Here is a 14,192-nt window from a genome sequence, read left to right as displayed (position 1 = left end):
CGTGAGTCCACCCGGCCCACAGAGGTGGTGGCGCGGCTGGTGACCTCGCGGCCCGCCTCCCAGAACCAAAGAGGCGCAGGAAGGAGAGTCCTCCCGCCGCCGCCCGCCTGCCGGCTTCTCAAACAGCCCCTCGCCGGTCCTCCAAACTCCCAGCGAGAAGAAAGAAAGAGCGTCCCCGGAAACCACCGAAACGCTGGGGTAGAGTGGCACACGTTTTTCCTCTTCGCCGGTCCTCCTCGGTGGCCGTGCTCCTGCGCGAAAGGACCTTGGGCTCCCCCTCTGCCCGGGCGGTCAGCGGGAACCTTACAAAGCAGTCGGGGGGAACTCGGCGGCGTTACGTTGCACTGACCCAGAGGTTAGTGAAAAATGCGGTCTGAACGAGGCAGCCCTGTCTCTGGACCCAGGGATCCACTCCGGAACCGGAACCAGCAGGAAGGGAGTGAAGAGCGAGGAGCCAGGCTCCCTATAAATCTTTCCGAGGATGGCAGAGGGTCTGGGGATGTGTCCTCAAAGACCTGTGGATGGGAATAGTGAGGCTGAAAGGCAAAGTCTTGGTTGGCTTCTGAGGAAGTGGGAGAAATAAATGAACAAACCAGTGTTTGATAGCACTTGTGATTATATAGGCAACCATGTTTGTTTCTTTTTGTGTCTACTTAGTAAAGAACTCGAAATTTCAGAATTAAATACTGCCCTGCTAACAACATACTTCATCTCCTATCTGAAACACCCTGCTGAGAAGCTATCATTTACCTTCTACCTTACTTTGCAAAGTTGTCATTGCCTGTTCACTCCCAATAGGAGTGAAACAATTAAGTATAGAATCTAAGGTCTGAGATAGATCACAAAACCATCTACATCCAATCTTTCAAGAAAATTAGAATCATACATGATCCCATAAAGATAAATCTCATATACATAGGTTTCCAGTTTTCGATGCATGCGTGTGGGGTTTTTTTCACAATAATTGAACTTTCCTCTACATTTTGCATTGTAACCTGCATCTTTCACTTAATGAATAATTTTCTACACTAATACATATTGTATTGTTAATGTTGGCATAGAATTCCATCATATGCATATACCATAATTTATTGAAATAATCACTTATTAGGTTCCCAGAATATCAGTATTCTAAAGTGACATATTTTTATCATTCCCTTGGAACAGAAGATCCAAAACAAAAGCATTAGGTCAAAGATATGCAAGATTTTAAGGCTTTTGGTATATCTACTCTCAAATTGCTGTCTAGAAAGAACATGAATTTACATTCAGCAATTCTGCTCCCAACATAAAAGAAAAACTTCCCATCATACCGTCTTTCATTTTTTTCCTAGCTCTGAGACCCCTCAGCATAATGACTCAAGCAGAAATTAAACTGTGTTCTTTGTTGCTGCAAGAGCATTTTGGAGAGATTGTAGAAAAAATTGGAGTCCACCTAATCAGAACTGGCAGCCAGCCCCTAAGAGTTATTGCCCATGACACAGGAACATCGCTGGATCAGGTATGTTTGGATCACATCAATTTGCTTTCATTTCATTAATTTCTTTTACCTACCCTTGAATATTGTTACTGCCTGCCCCACAAGGACAGAGGAGCCTGGTGTGCTGCAGTCCATAGTGTTGCAAAGAGTCAGACATGAGTAACAGACTGGATAACCCCACAAAATGGAAAAGAGCAAAGTCTGCCCTAGGATCAGAATGGTGTTATTTGAGAGGAGGGAGAGAATGAGACATAGGGCCCAAGGTTCTGCTTCTCAAAGTCTTCTGGCTCCTTGTGGCTTCTTAGGCAAATCTTTGCTCCTCCTATCCCATACTTCATTTATTCATAATGAGTCTGTTAATCTCAGTAGTACATTTTAGGAATGAGAATAATAGAGGGGAAGTAAACTGTACTTTGAAAGATAAAGATTGGAGGAAATATGAACATCTTAGTAAGGAATCTTCCTGATTTTTTCCACTGACATTCGATTCTTACTAACTATTCCAGTGGAGAGAGGGAGCAATTTGCAGCTGTCTCTTGATGTTTAGGAAACTGTTGGACAAAACTTGCCAGCAATAATGAACTGCATCTTCAGATTTTTCTTCTCTTTCTTTTATATCCTCTATAGGTAAAAAAAGCCCTTTGTGTCCTCATCCAGCACAACTTGGTGATATATCAAGTACACAAACGTGGCGTGGTGGAGTATGAAGCCCAGTGCAACCGAGTGTTGCGAATGCTTAGGTATCCCCGGTACATCTATACCGCCAAAACACTGTACAGTGACACTGGAGAGCTGATTGTTGAGGAGCTGTTGTTGAATGGCAAAATGACAATGTCAGCTGTTGTGAAGAAAGTAGCAGATAGGCTCACAGAGACTATGGAGGGTCAGTACTGAATCCACAGCTGTTAACAAAAGCATAGATTGACTGGCTGCAGGAGTGAACCCTTAGCTACCTGAGGCCGTCTCATTTGCCTGTTTCCTCCTGTTGTACAGATGGCAAGACCATGGACTACGCTGAGGTATCAAACACATTTGTGCGACTAGTGGACACACACTTTGTGCAGCGTTGCCCCTTGGTGCCTGCCACTGAGAATTCAGATACTGGGCCACCACCACCTGCCCCCACTCTTGTCATCAATGAAAAGGACATGTACCTGGTTCCTAAACTGAGCTTGATAGGTAAGGAATTTTGACCCTAAGATCTGTGACTTGCCCTAATTTTAGATTCTTTCATGAAAGTTTCATAGTGATTGTTAAATCAATCAATGAAGCAGTTACCAAGAATTTGCTCTCTGCCAGATACTGTGGTATAAAGTGATGAAAAAAACATTATGGTCCCTTATGGAGCTTGAGTCTAGTATAGAAAGCTTACATTAATCAGATAGTCTCATGGATATATCGGCGGAGGCAATGGCAACCCACTCCAGTACTCTTGCCTGGCAAATCCCATGGACGGAGGGAGCCTGGTAGGCTGCAGTCGGTGGGGTTGCTAAGAGTCGGACACGGCTGAGCGACTTCACTTTTACTTTTCACTTTAATGCATTGAAGAAGGAAATGGCAACCCACTCCAGTGTTCTCGCTTGGAGAATCCCAGGGACGGGGGAGCCTGGTGGGCTGCTGTCTGTGGGGTCACATAGAGTCAGACACGACTGAAGTGACTTAGCAGCAGCACCAGCATGGATATATAACTAAAAAACTGTGATTAGTACTGTGAAGGAAAAGTATGAAAAGTGTGTTAGGAGTGTTATGAAAATATACAACAGGGGACCAGATTTACCTGGGAGTTTAGGGCACATACTTCTTTGAGAAAATGGCATTTGAACCAAGATTTGAAGCAGAAGTAGGAGCCAGTCAGTGAGGTAAGGTGTAAAGAGGTACAGAGGATAAGCATTTTGGGCAAAAGGAATTGTATGTAGTGAGGGAAAAAACAGTATATTTGAGGAATTAAAAGAAGATCAGTGTAGTTAAAGCATAGAGAGCAAAGGAAAGAGCCATACAATAAGGTTAGAGAGAGAGGCAGGGAATAGATCATGCAAGACCGCATAGAGCACTTGTTCTTTATCCTAGATGTGAAGGGAAAGTACTAAAGGATTTTAGAGGAAGTAACATGATCTAATTTGCATTTAAAAAATATGCTTCTGTCTGCAGAAAGGATGGGGCAAAGGTAAATGTAGACAAACCAGTGAATAATTAGGCATAGAAGGGATGGAGAAAACAGAAATCAAGAATGACATCTGGCTGGCATACATGGAACGATGAGTGTACCATTCACTGTGAAAGGAAGCCTTGGAACAGGAGCAGTTTGAGGAAGAGAGACTATGAGTTTCTTTTTGAACATATTGAGTTTCAGATGACTTCATCATTAAATTGAATTTCTTGTAGTTCCTCCGTCTCCTCAACATCTCTTACCTAGAGGCCACTACAGATGTCTTTGGGGTAGCGACACCTGCTGTCACCTTCCGCCATTTCCTGTCATCATAGGCGATGTAGCCTATCAGTGCAACTGTTCTGTTTGGCAGGGAAAGGTAAAAGGAGGAGATCATCTGACGAAGATGCTACTGGGGAGCCCAAGGCCAAGAGACCAAAACAGACCACAGATAACAAAGAGGTAATGATGCTTCTGGACTTGGAGTCCTCACCCTGAGGCCAGCCAGGAAGAGCACTGAGATAATAAGCCCCAAAAGAGCTTCAAGGTTCTTGGGTTGAGAAGTAGTAGGATTATGAACTTCATCAAATGTTGGCCAGGGACAGACTAACAAAGAGGGCACTCCATTACTGTCTCCCTTCTGAGGCTTAACCTCATTGGACAGAGGTAGTAGCTTATGCAAAAATAAAGGGCCTAGAAAAAGTTTAAATTGATCACTGTGACTGGACTATAGAGACCCACAGGGATAAGTGGTCACAAATGAGTCTAGAAAGATATATGTAGGCCTAAGCTCTTACATTCAAATGCCTTCTCAGCATCCCTATAAAGATGTCTAATAAGCATCCCAAAAGTAGTATGACTAAAACAGAGTAATTGATTTCTCATTCCTAGCTATCTACTCCCTCCTAAGCTTTCCTCATCTTAGGGACATCACCAAGACCAACAACCTAGGATACCATTTGCTTAGACCAAAGTCCTAGGAGCCAGCTGACCTCACAGTAAAACCTGTCAACCCAATTTCTAAAATCAATTCAAATCTGACTGTTTCTTACCATTCCCAGTCACCTTAGTCCAAACCACTATCACTGTAGTCAGACTTCACCAACACTCTCCTAAGTGGTCTCCCTACCTACATTCATACCTACGTAAGAGCCAAAATGACTTCCTAAATTGTTCTTTTTAAAACAAACCCATCACTGATTTTTGACTCCTTTAATAACTTCCCATTACTCTTAAGAGCCTGGTACGTACAGTCCATGGGGTCACTAGGAGTCGGACACAGCTGAGCGACTTTACTTTCACTTTTCCCTTTCATGCACTGGAGAAGGAAATGGCAACCCACTCCAGTATTCTTGCCTGGAGAATCTCAGGGATGGCGGAGCCTGGTGGGCTGCCATCTATGGGGTCGCACAGAGTCAGACACGACTGGAGCAACTTAGCAGCAGCAGCAGCATTACTCTTAGAAGCAATCCACATCTTTACCATGGATTATTATCCCTTACATGAACTAAGTCTTTCCATGATCTGCTGGAGACAAGGCTCTCCAACCTCAGCTCTTGTTCTGTCCCTCAAATATGTCATACGTGCTCTTTCTAATCTTTTGGCTTTCATCCCTACGATTTCTTCTGCTTCAAATACTTTCCCTCAGATCTTCATGTAGTTGCCTCTTTTTCATCATTCCGATCTCAGTTCAAATGATGTTTTTTAAGAGCTCAAGCACCATTGCCCACTCTCTACTCCATTCTCTACCACATTTTCCCATTTCATCTTCACAGCCTAGCCTTTAAAGGTAGATGAAATTATTTATTTTTTGTACTCCCAATAGACTATAACTCTTTGAGGACAATATCTTGTCCCCAGTACCTGGAATACTAGCATAACATCAATAAATATTCTTTGATTGACTAAGAGGTTTACACTTCACCCTGAAGATAAGGGGGAGTCGTTGATGAATTTTAGGCAGGTGAATGAGTTAGCTAGATTGAAGTTTTAGAAATGTTACTATAGTGCAGTGGTTCATAACTTGTACAACTTCATGGATGCATTTCAGAGAGTCCACCTATACTTGTTCATATGTACATTTTTCTATAGAGTACTCATAGCTTTTTTCAGATTCTTCAGGGGGACTGTACCCCAAAAGCTGAAAAAGCACAGCTCTATGAGAAACAGGGAGAACAGTGCAAAAGGAGCAAGATTAAAAACCAAAAACCAAATTATCCTCTTTTATAGTGTTCATTAAAAAGAAATGAAAATTAGTTAGGAGGCTACTTATAGTAATTCAGGTGAGTCAAAATTAGAACCTAAAATAAGGTAATGACAGGATAAAGAAAAGTAGACCTTTAATTGGGCTTCCCTTGTGGCTCAGCTGGTAAAGAATCCGCCTGCAATGTGGGAGACCTGGGTTTGACCCCTGGGTTAGGAACATCCCCTGGAGAAGGGAAAGGCTACCCACTCCAGTATTATGGCCTGAAGAATTCCATGGACTGTGTAGTCCATGGAGTCGCAAAGAGTCGGACACAACTGAGCAACTTTCACTTCACTAAATCCACACAATTGAATGGTTTTTTCCTCCAACCAATTTAGTCACTAGCCTGGTGGGCTGCTGTCTGTGGGGTCACATAGAGTCATACATGACTGAAGTGACTTAGCAGCAGCAGTATAGGAAAAGAAATAGTGAAATCCAAACTCCTCCCTGGAAAACTTCATTGTATATAAATGTTTGTTTCTAATACTTTTCTCCTCCTCAGCCCATTCCAGATGATGGGATTTATTGGCAGGCCAACCTTGACAGATTCCACCAGCACTTCCGTGACCAAGCCATTGTCAGCGCAGTTGCCAACAGGATGGACCAGGTGATACCTAAATGGGTGGGACAGTGGCTGTCAGGAACATTACACTGTTTACCAGATGTGGCCATTGGCATATAGCCAGAGTCCATGAAGCAGAGTGAATTCTGAATTCCAGTTCACTGTTCAAACCTAGACCAGTAGTGAGATCGTGAGGACCATGCTCCGGATGAGTGAGGTCACCACTCCCTCTGGTGCCCCCTTCACCCAGCCATTGTCTTCCAATGAGGTGAGTTTCATGCTTCTTATACTAGTTTTCTGACAAACTCTTGGATATAACTATTATACATAGAGCCTGGGATTAGGTTAAGGTCCGGACCTTGAAAGAAAAGGTTTTTGCCGTTTGAGGTGGGACGGTGATTATCCCCAGGTGGTAGGTACTGAAATATTTGGTCTCTTGGGAATTAAACCTTTAAAAACCTAAACCACTCTTCTAGTCAAAGTACAAGTAATTCTTTTTTTTTTTCATTTTTAATATATTTTATTCAAGTACAGTTGATTTACAATGTTGCATTCATTTCTGCTATACAGCAAAGTGATTCAGTTTTATATATATATATATATATATATATATATATATACACATACACACACATTCTTTGCTTTTTCATGTTCTTTTCCTTATTAGTTTATCACAGGATATTGAATATAGTTCCCTGTGCTATACAGTTAACCTTGTTGTTCATTCATTCTATATGTAATAGTTTGCATCTGCTTATCCCAAACTCCCAATCCAAACCCTCCCCTACCCACCTCCCTCTTGGCAACTACAAGTCTGTTCTCTGTCAGTCTGTTTCTGTTTCGTAGATAAGTTCATTTGTGTCATATTTTAGATTCCACATATAAATGATACTGTGTAGTATTTGTCTTTCTCTTTCTGATTTACTCTACTTAGTATGATAACCTCTAGGTTAATCCGTGGCTGAATAGTATTTCGTTGTATATATATGGTACAGATTACTCTTAATTGTTCTACGTATACACTGTTTGGAATCTGAGCCTTAGTGCTCAGGATATTATTTGGCTGCTTGTATTTGTTTTTTCAGTATATTATATATATTTTAAATTTTTAATATTTTGTTTATTAAGTTTTGATTGAAAAAATATTTAATAAATCAAATACTTAATATTGTTACTTTTTGTAATCATACCAGTATTTATCCATATTAAATATAGTTGCATTTTTACAGTGTTTAGATTTTTTTAAGTTATTATATAACAAAAATTTAAATACAAATGTTTTTCCAATGACAAAAATAATTATATGACCTGTATTTAGAGATCTATAGTTCTTTGTTAATATTTATTTATTTATTTATTTAGCTGCACCAGGCATTAATTGCTACACATGGGATCTTTGATCTTTGTTGCAGCATGCAGGATCCTTCACTGCAACATGCAAACTCTTAGTTGCAGCATGTGGGATCTAGTTCTCTGACCAGGGATCGAACGTGGGCACCCTGCTTTGGGAGCACAGAGTCTCAGCCACTGGACCACCAGGGAAGTCCCTAGAAATGTATGGTTTTTCAAAGTTGTAGTTCCCCAAACTTTCCGAAATGGCAAGCAAGTGCTGTATCTTGTAGAGGGTAGTTACATGGGTATATAAAATTATCAACACTCATCAAACTGAATCCTTACAATCTGTGCTTCTTGTATGTAACATACTCTAGTTTAAATACATATGTAGTTTTGCATAATCCCAACCCCAGAGATCTTTGTCAGTAGTTTGGTACATATCTTTATTCAGACTTCTTATATATAGTCTCTCTTACATGTAAGTATACGTATATTTTTTAACTAAAATTTTAAAAGGTATTATACTCTGCATACTATTCTAAACTTGCTTCTCTCATATGAGTATATAAACTTCCTTTTCATGATCTGTCTCATTCTTTTTAATGGCCATATCACATTCCACTTAATGTGGCCACGCTGTACTGTATTTTAATGAATTCCTTATTATTGGACATGTGAATTCTTTCCAGTTTTTTACTCTTACCAACAATGCTGCTGTGCTTTGGGACATTTTTATGCTTGTGATATCTAAAATTAAAACATCTTTATTTCAGCAATGTCACCAGTTCTAAGTTCCCAAACCCATTTTCACAGTCTCTTTTGGCTCCATAGATCTTCAGATCCCTACCTGTCGGCTATAACATCTCTAAGCAAGTTCTTGATCAGTATCTCACTCTGCTGGCAGATGATCCAGTAAGTCTTTTTTTTTTCTTTCTTTTTCTTTTTTTTTTCTATTGTTTTTAGGATTAATTTCTGCTGCTGATAACTGGTAGTAGTCTTCATTCTCTACCTAGCCAGCTCAGACAATTTCTCTACCATCGCCTGATAGGAGAGCTTCCTGCTACCGACTGGACCAGATTTGTTCTTCTGGAAAGAGAATCACTGGACTTTCCATTCAGATAATACATATTCTCTCTCTTTCTCTTTTTTTAATAGCTCGAGTTTGTTGGAAAGTCTGGCGACAGTGGTGGAGGAATGTATGTCATCAGTATCCTTATGGGTGGTTATTTCCTTAACAGTCAGGCAGCCTGAACTATGAAACAGAAGGGTGACTTTAGGAAAGATTTGATGGTATTTAGTATACTAAGTGGGGAAGGGAGTGGCAACCCACTCCAGTATTCTTGCCTGGAGAAATCCACAGTCAGAAGAGCCTGGCGGGCTACAATCCATGGGGTCACAAAGAGTTGGACACAGCTGAACGACTAACACACACATACAGTATACTAAGTAAGTTAGAAAATTGAACTAAAACACTGATGATAAAGAAATAAAACAGACTTTTAACCAACTAAATTTTAGTTAAGCAAAACCCTGACTTAAGCACCTTTAGTTAATTACGGTTTTGAAATATTTACATAACATAAGTGAGACTAATGTGAAAAACAAAACTATTTAAATTTTTAATTAAAGACTCGGGAATAAAACTAAGGGCACAATATCCAGGCCAAAACAGTATAGAGTGACCTTTACCCTCTACATAAAGACCTGCATAAGGCTCTAGGATCTCTAGCCACGGCCACTCTGGAGTCCGTCGTACAAGAGAGGTAAGGCGGTTACCCTGAAAGGGTTGGGGGTCAGGTACTTCCTTTCCACACCCCATTTGAACAAGTGATTTGATCATTAGGTAACCAACCAGTATAGGCACACCTTGGCACATCTTGCCCCATTTTCCATTGGACTGCTATGGATTCCATCTATTACTGCTCTTTACCCAATATACCCTGCTGCTTAATTCCCAGGGATGCCAATTCATCAGCCTTCCTAACACCTTTCCTTACAAATGCGGGAACTGAGGCATTCAAGTCAGCAGTTGGTGACGCTCTTATGATTAGCAGTACTGTCATTGATCTGTGGAGTTAGGAAGGATTCTCTGATTGCTGTTCCTCTCAGGTCCTTGCTCCACACATAGACACTAAACAACCCTCTGTAACTAAGAACTAAAGCTAATTTATGTTGGCATGCCATTTGCTTTCTTTATTCCCTTCCAGATTTGGATCTCGCTGTGCCAGAATATTCCGTCTAGTTTTACAAAAGAAACACCTGGAGCAGAAGCAGGTAGAAGACTTTGCAATGATTCCAGCAAAGGAGGCAAAGGATATGCTTTATAAGATGCTCTCAGAAAATTTCATATCACTGCAGGTAACAATAATTGCCAACCAGCAGAGGTGACAGATGAGAGAAATTCCTGAAGCAAATATCCTGAACCTCAAACAAACTCTGTATCCATCTTTGAGACAGAAGAAAAAAAAAAGATTGACAAAGACATAGCAAGCACTTGCAAGATAACTGTGGAGCTTTATCTGGCCTTGTGAAAAAGAGGCACGGCCAAGAAATCACCCCAGAATCACCCTACCTTTTTTCTTTAGCTCCTTGTTTAGCTCCTTTCCTCAAGCCTTAAGTTTATTACCTGTCAGTCTATCAATAGCATCTGTTGGGTCCTCACTGCATGCAGAGCTATGTACTCTTCCCTAAAAGGAAGTAAGATAGAATGGATTTTGGGATCAGAATTACAGCTCTGCCTTTCACTCAGTTACACTAAGCAAATTACCTACCGTCCTTTTTCCCACCTACAAAATGGTGATAGATGGAGGTAACAAATAATATAGTGTGTTATAAAAATCAAATACAGTCTACTTGGCACATAAGAGTTGCTCAGTAAATGTTAAGTGCCTTATCTTTCTTCCCCACTCAGGATGTTGACAATCAAAGGAAAAAACAGGACATTCCAGCCGTCCATATGGCCGATTATGCTATAAACACAGATGCTATATGACTGGGGAAGAGGGAATATAGGTGAAAGAGAGTGCTTAGTAACGCCAGATGGCACAGGTATTTACTTTGCCAGTTCTGAAGGAAAGTATAATGTCTCTTATTTTTCTTTCTGTGGACAAATAGGAAATTCCCAAAACACCAGACCATGCCCCATCCCGGACCTTCTATTTATACACTGTGAACATCCTGTCAGCTGCCCGAATGTTGCTGCATAGGTGCTACAAGGTAACTCCTCCCCATTCCCTCTACAGAGATGTCTCACCCTCACGCCCCCTTTAGTTGTTTTGCCTGAGCTACTTATATAGAACTATGTGCATTTCTTCTCTCTCCTCAGAGTGTAGCCAACTTAATAGAAAGGAGACAATTTGAAACCAAAGAAAACAAGTGAGTAACATTTTCAACTGAGTAATTACATTTTTCAAGGCCAAAAAGCTTATGGGGAAATCGCCTATAGAAATGGAAACCAATAGAGATAATAACCTGTCTGGTTGCACTGAATTATTGGCTTAGGTTGGTATAATCATGCATTCATATATACTTTTCTCATATATCCCTAGTGAAATAGTTTTGCAGATTAAATTTATGAGCAACATATAAACTGGCACCAAACTTTTTAAGTACAAGTGAGAAGCAGTAAGAGTTTCAGAAATAAAGTCACATTTCTCATTAAACTTGTAGAAAACGTCCTTAGAGAGTGACATTGTCCACTTTGCCCAGGAACATGGTAAAGGGGGAGTTATGCCCCAGGTCTACGGGATAAAAGAATCTCCAAGGCTAGGTGACATGCCTCAGAGTTGTGTTGTTCTGACAGGCGTCTACTAGAAAAGTCACAGAGGGTAGAAGCCATCATTGCATCTATGCAGGCTACAGGTGCAGAGGAGGCCCAACTACAAGAAATAGAGGAGATGATCACAGCCCCCGAACGCCAGCAGCTAGAGACCCTGAAACGTAACGTCAACAAGTAAGCCTCACAAACTTCAAAGCTATGTTTCAAAATACCCTCCAAACAAATCCTCTTTGATGTCCTGCCACCCCTCCAACTTAACATGAGCAAACTGAAACTCACTATCTTCCTCATCATCTCAATTAACAGAATTTAATCCACCTATTTTCCTAAGCTCAAATTTCTGAAGATATTCTCAGCTTCTCCTCCCTCTCTCTCTCTCTCTCTCCCCTCTCCTCTCCTCTCTTTCCTCTCTCTCTATCTCATGTTCACCAGGACTGTTGATGTTACTTCAGCAGTGTGTCCCAAATCTGGCCTTTCATCTTGCTCTCCATGCACGCCCTTCTCACCTTTTTCCCAGACCTTTGCAGTCACCTCCCCCTTCAAACCATTTCTTATAATGCTTTCAAAGTTAGTTTCTTTAAAGGGATTGATAATATCACTCTTCTACTTTAAATGCTTTATTGACTTCTTGTTTATAGCATAAAAACCAGCCTCCTTGGCATAACATACAAGTTCTTTCATGGTCTCATACTAGCCTGTCCCTTCATTGTCATTTTCTTTCACTCCTCACCATTGACCTTCACCGGGATTGCTTTGAACTGTAGATTACTCTGGGGAAGATTGCCATCTTAATGATACTAAATCTTCCAACCCATGAATATGAAAGGTCTTTCCATTTACTTAGTTCTTCCTTAATCTCTTTCAATGATGTTTTCAGTATTCAAGTCTTACAGTTTTTTTGGTTAAATTTATTCCTGTTTATTCTTTTTTGATGCTGTTTTAGTGTTTTCTTAAATTTCATTTTTGAATTGTTCATTGCCAGTATATGGAAATAGAACTGATTTTTGTGTTTTGATTTTACATCCTGCAATTTTGCGAATTCATTTACTAGATGTGGTAAGTTTTTTGTGGATCCTTTGAGATTTTTCTGTCTATAGGATTATCATCTGTGAATTAGAAATAGATTTACTTCTTCCTTTTCAATCTAGATGCCTTTTGTTTGTTTTTCTTGCCTAATTTCCAGACTAGAACTTCCAGTGAAATGTTGAATGCAAGTAAAAAGCAGGCAGGCATCCTTGTCTTGTTCCTGATCATAGGGGGAAAGCTTTCAGTCGTTCTTCACTAAGTATGATGCTCGGTATGGGTTTTTCATAGATGACTTTTATCAGTATTATCAGTAGAAGCAGTATTCCCTTCTATTCCTAATCACTTTCAGCCTCAGCCACTCTCAGCTTCTATTTTAAAATACACTAGGTCCTTTTACACCTGTGCCTTTAACATGTGCTTTTTCCTCCTTGCAAATTAGACTATAACTTCTCCTGGGACAGAGGCGTTGTTTTTTGAACCCTCAGCAATTTCCACAGTGCCTAGCACGTACGAGATGCTTGGTCAATGGGAGAATGAACTATTAGTTCTCTTGCTTTCTGCCCAGTACTTTCGAGGGTAACCAGTCCAGCCTCTAATCTTAAATGTGCTGATAAATGTGCAGTCTGGACAAATGCTCTCATTTTTTTCACTCAGGTTGGATGCCTGTGAGATCCAGGTGGATGAAACCATCTTCCTGCTAGAATCATACATCGACAGCACCATGAAGAGACAGTAACCCAGAAGAAAAGTCTTCCTCCAAAGATCTGAGGGGATTGGAAGGAAGAATAAAGGAGTAGGAGAAGATCCAGATTCTGTACTGACATTCCCTCTCCCTGCCATCCAGAGTACCCCAGAAAGAGTGTGACCTTTTTTTTAAGTTTGCTGATCCTGTTTGAAAACCATCACTATATTCTACCCTCATCAAATCTTGGCAAGAGAAAGAACCTTATATCAACTAAATTAATCATCTGTTAGATGCATCAGTTCCCACTGAGAAGTCAGCTAAAGCTGTGTTTGAACATCCCTGACAATGAGAAAAACTTCTTCCTAAGCTTTTTATTCCATTTTCAAAAAGCTGCACCTGTTCTTTACTTTGTTAAACTGTAATATTAAACACACACACAGTGTAGAGAATGTGAAAGACTACCACGGAGAGGGGGATAAAAGCTATTTTTAGGGCTAGCAGGTGGATTGGCCCAAGCAGTCATACTAGAATCTATGGATAAATGTCACCTTTGCCAGCCCTGGGCTTCTAACACATCTGAAATTATGTGTGTGAAACACTTAGCACAGTGCTTGGCATATAATAAGCACTCAATAAATCACTGCCTTTCTCTTCACCATTATGCCTAAAAACTGGCCATTGTAACTTCCCTCTCTCAGTACTGTGGATAGATGACTACTCTAGTTGGTATAATTTGTCCCAGCAGCTTCATTTCATTTAAAGCAGTTAGGTGTAGTTTCATAATCACTTCAGTTTGCTCCTACCAGTGTTAGTCCTAATTCATTAAACATTGGAATGCCAATTAACTGTCGATACAATATACAAAGATAACTCTTAATACAATACCATCTCTGCCTTCAAGACACTTACCATCATTTTTCAGCACGAGTTACATC

The 14,192-nt window shown here is 40.5% G+C and overlaps 1 protein-coding gene across 1 annotated transcript; it reads left to right on the top strand.

Annotated features, from left to right (window-relative positions):
• Positions 1 to 205: 205 nt before the first annotated feature.
• On the top strand, positions 206 to 13,928 carry POLR3C (RNA polymerase III subunit C). Its single transcript, XM_081495148.1, has 15 exons — positions 206 to 355; positions 1,335 to 1,501; positions 2,108 to 2,363; positions 2,474 to 2,659; positions 4,000 to 4,088; positions 6,374 to 6,478; positions 6,609 to 6,701; positions 8,600 to 8,680; positions 8,924 to 8,975; positions 9,471 to 9,531; positions 9,976 to 10,126; positions 10,883 to 10,984; positions 11,094 to 11,143; positions 11,571 to 11,720; positions 13,227 to 13,928. The coding sequence occupies exons 2-15, from the start codon at positions 1,355 to 1,357 to the stop codon at positions 13,306 to 13,308; spliced, it is 1,605 nt and encodes a 534-aa protein (XP_081351274.1). The 5' UTR covers positions 206 to 355; positions 1,335 to 1,354; the 3' UTR covers positions 13,309 to 13,928.
• Positions 13,929 to 14,192: the final 264 nt, after the last annotated feature.

Source organism: Giraffa tippelskirchi, chromosome 5 (assembly GCF_054371585.1).
Source record: "Giraffa tippelskirchi isolate mGirTip1 chromosome 5, T2T-mGirTip1v1.2.pri, whole genome shotgun sequence".
Taxonomy (NCBI): domain Eukaryota; kingdom Metazoa; phylum Chordata; class Mammalia; order Artiodactyla; family Giraffidae; genus Giraffa; species Giraffa tippelskirchi.
The sequence above is the reverse complement of the archived record's forward strand: the minus strand, read 5'-3'. Positions and strand labels throughout refer to the sequence as shown.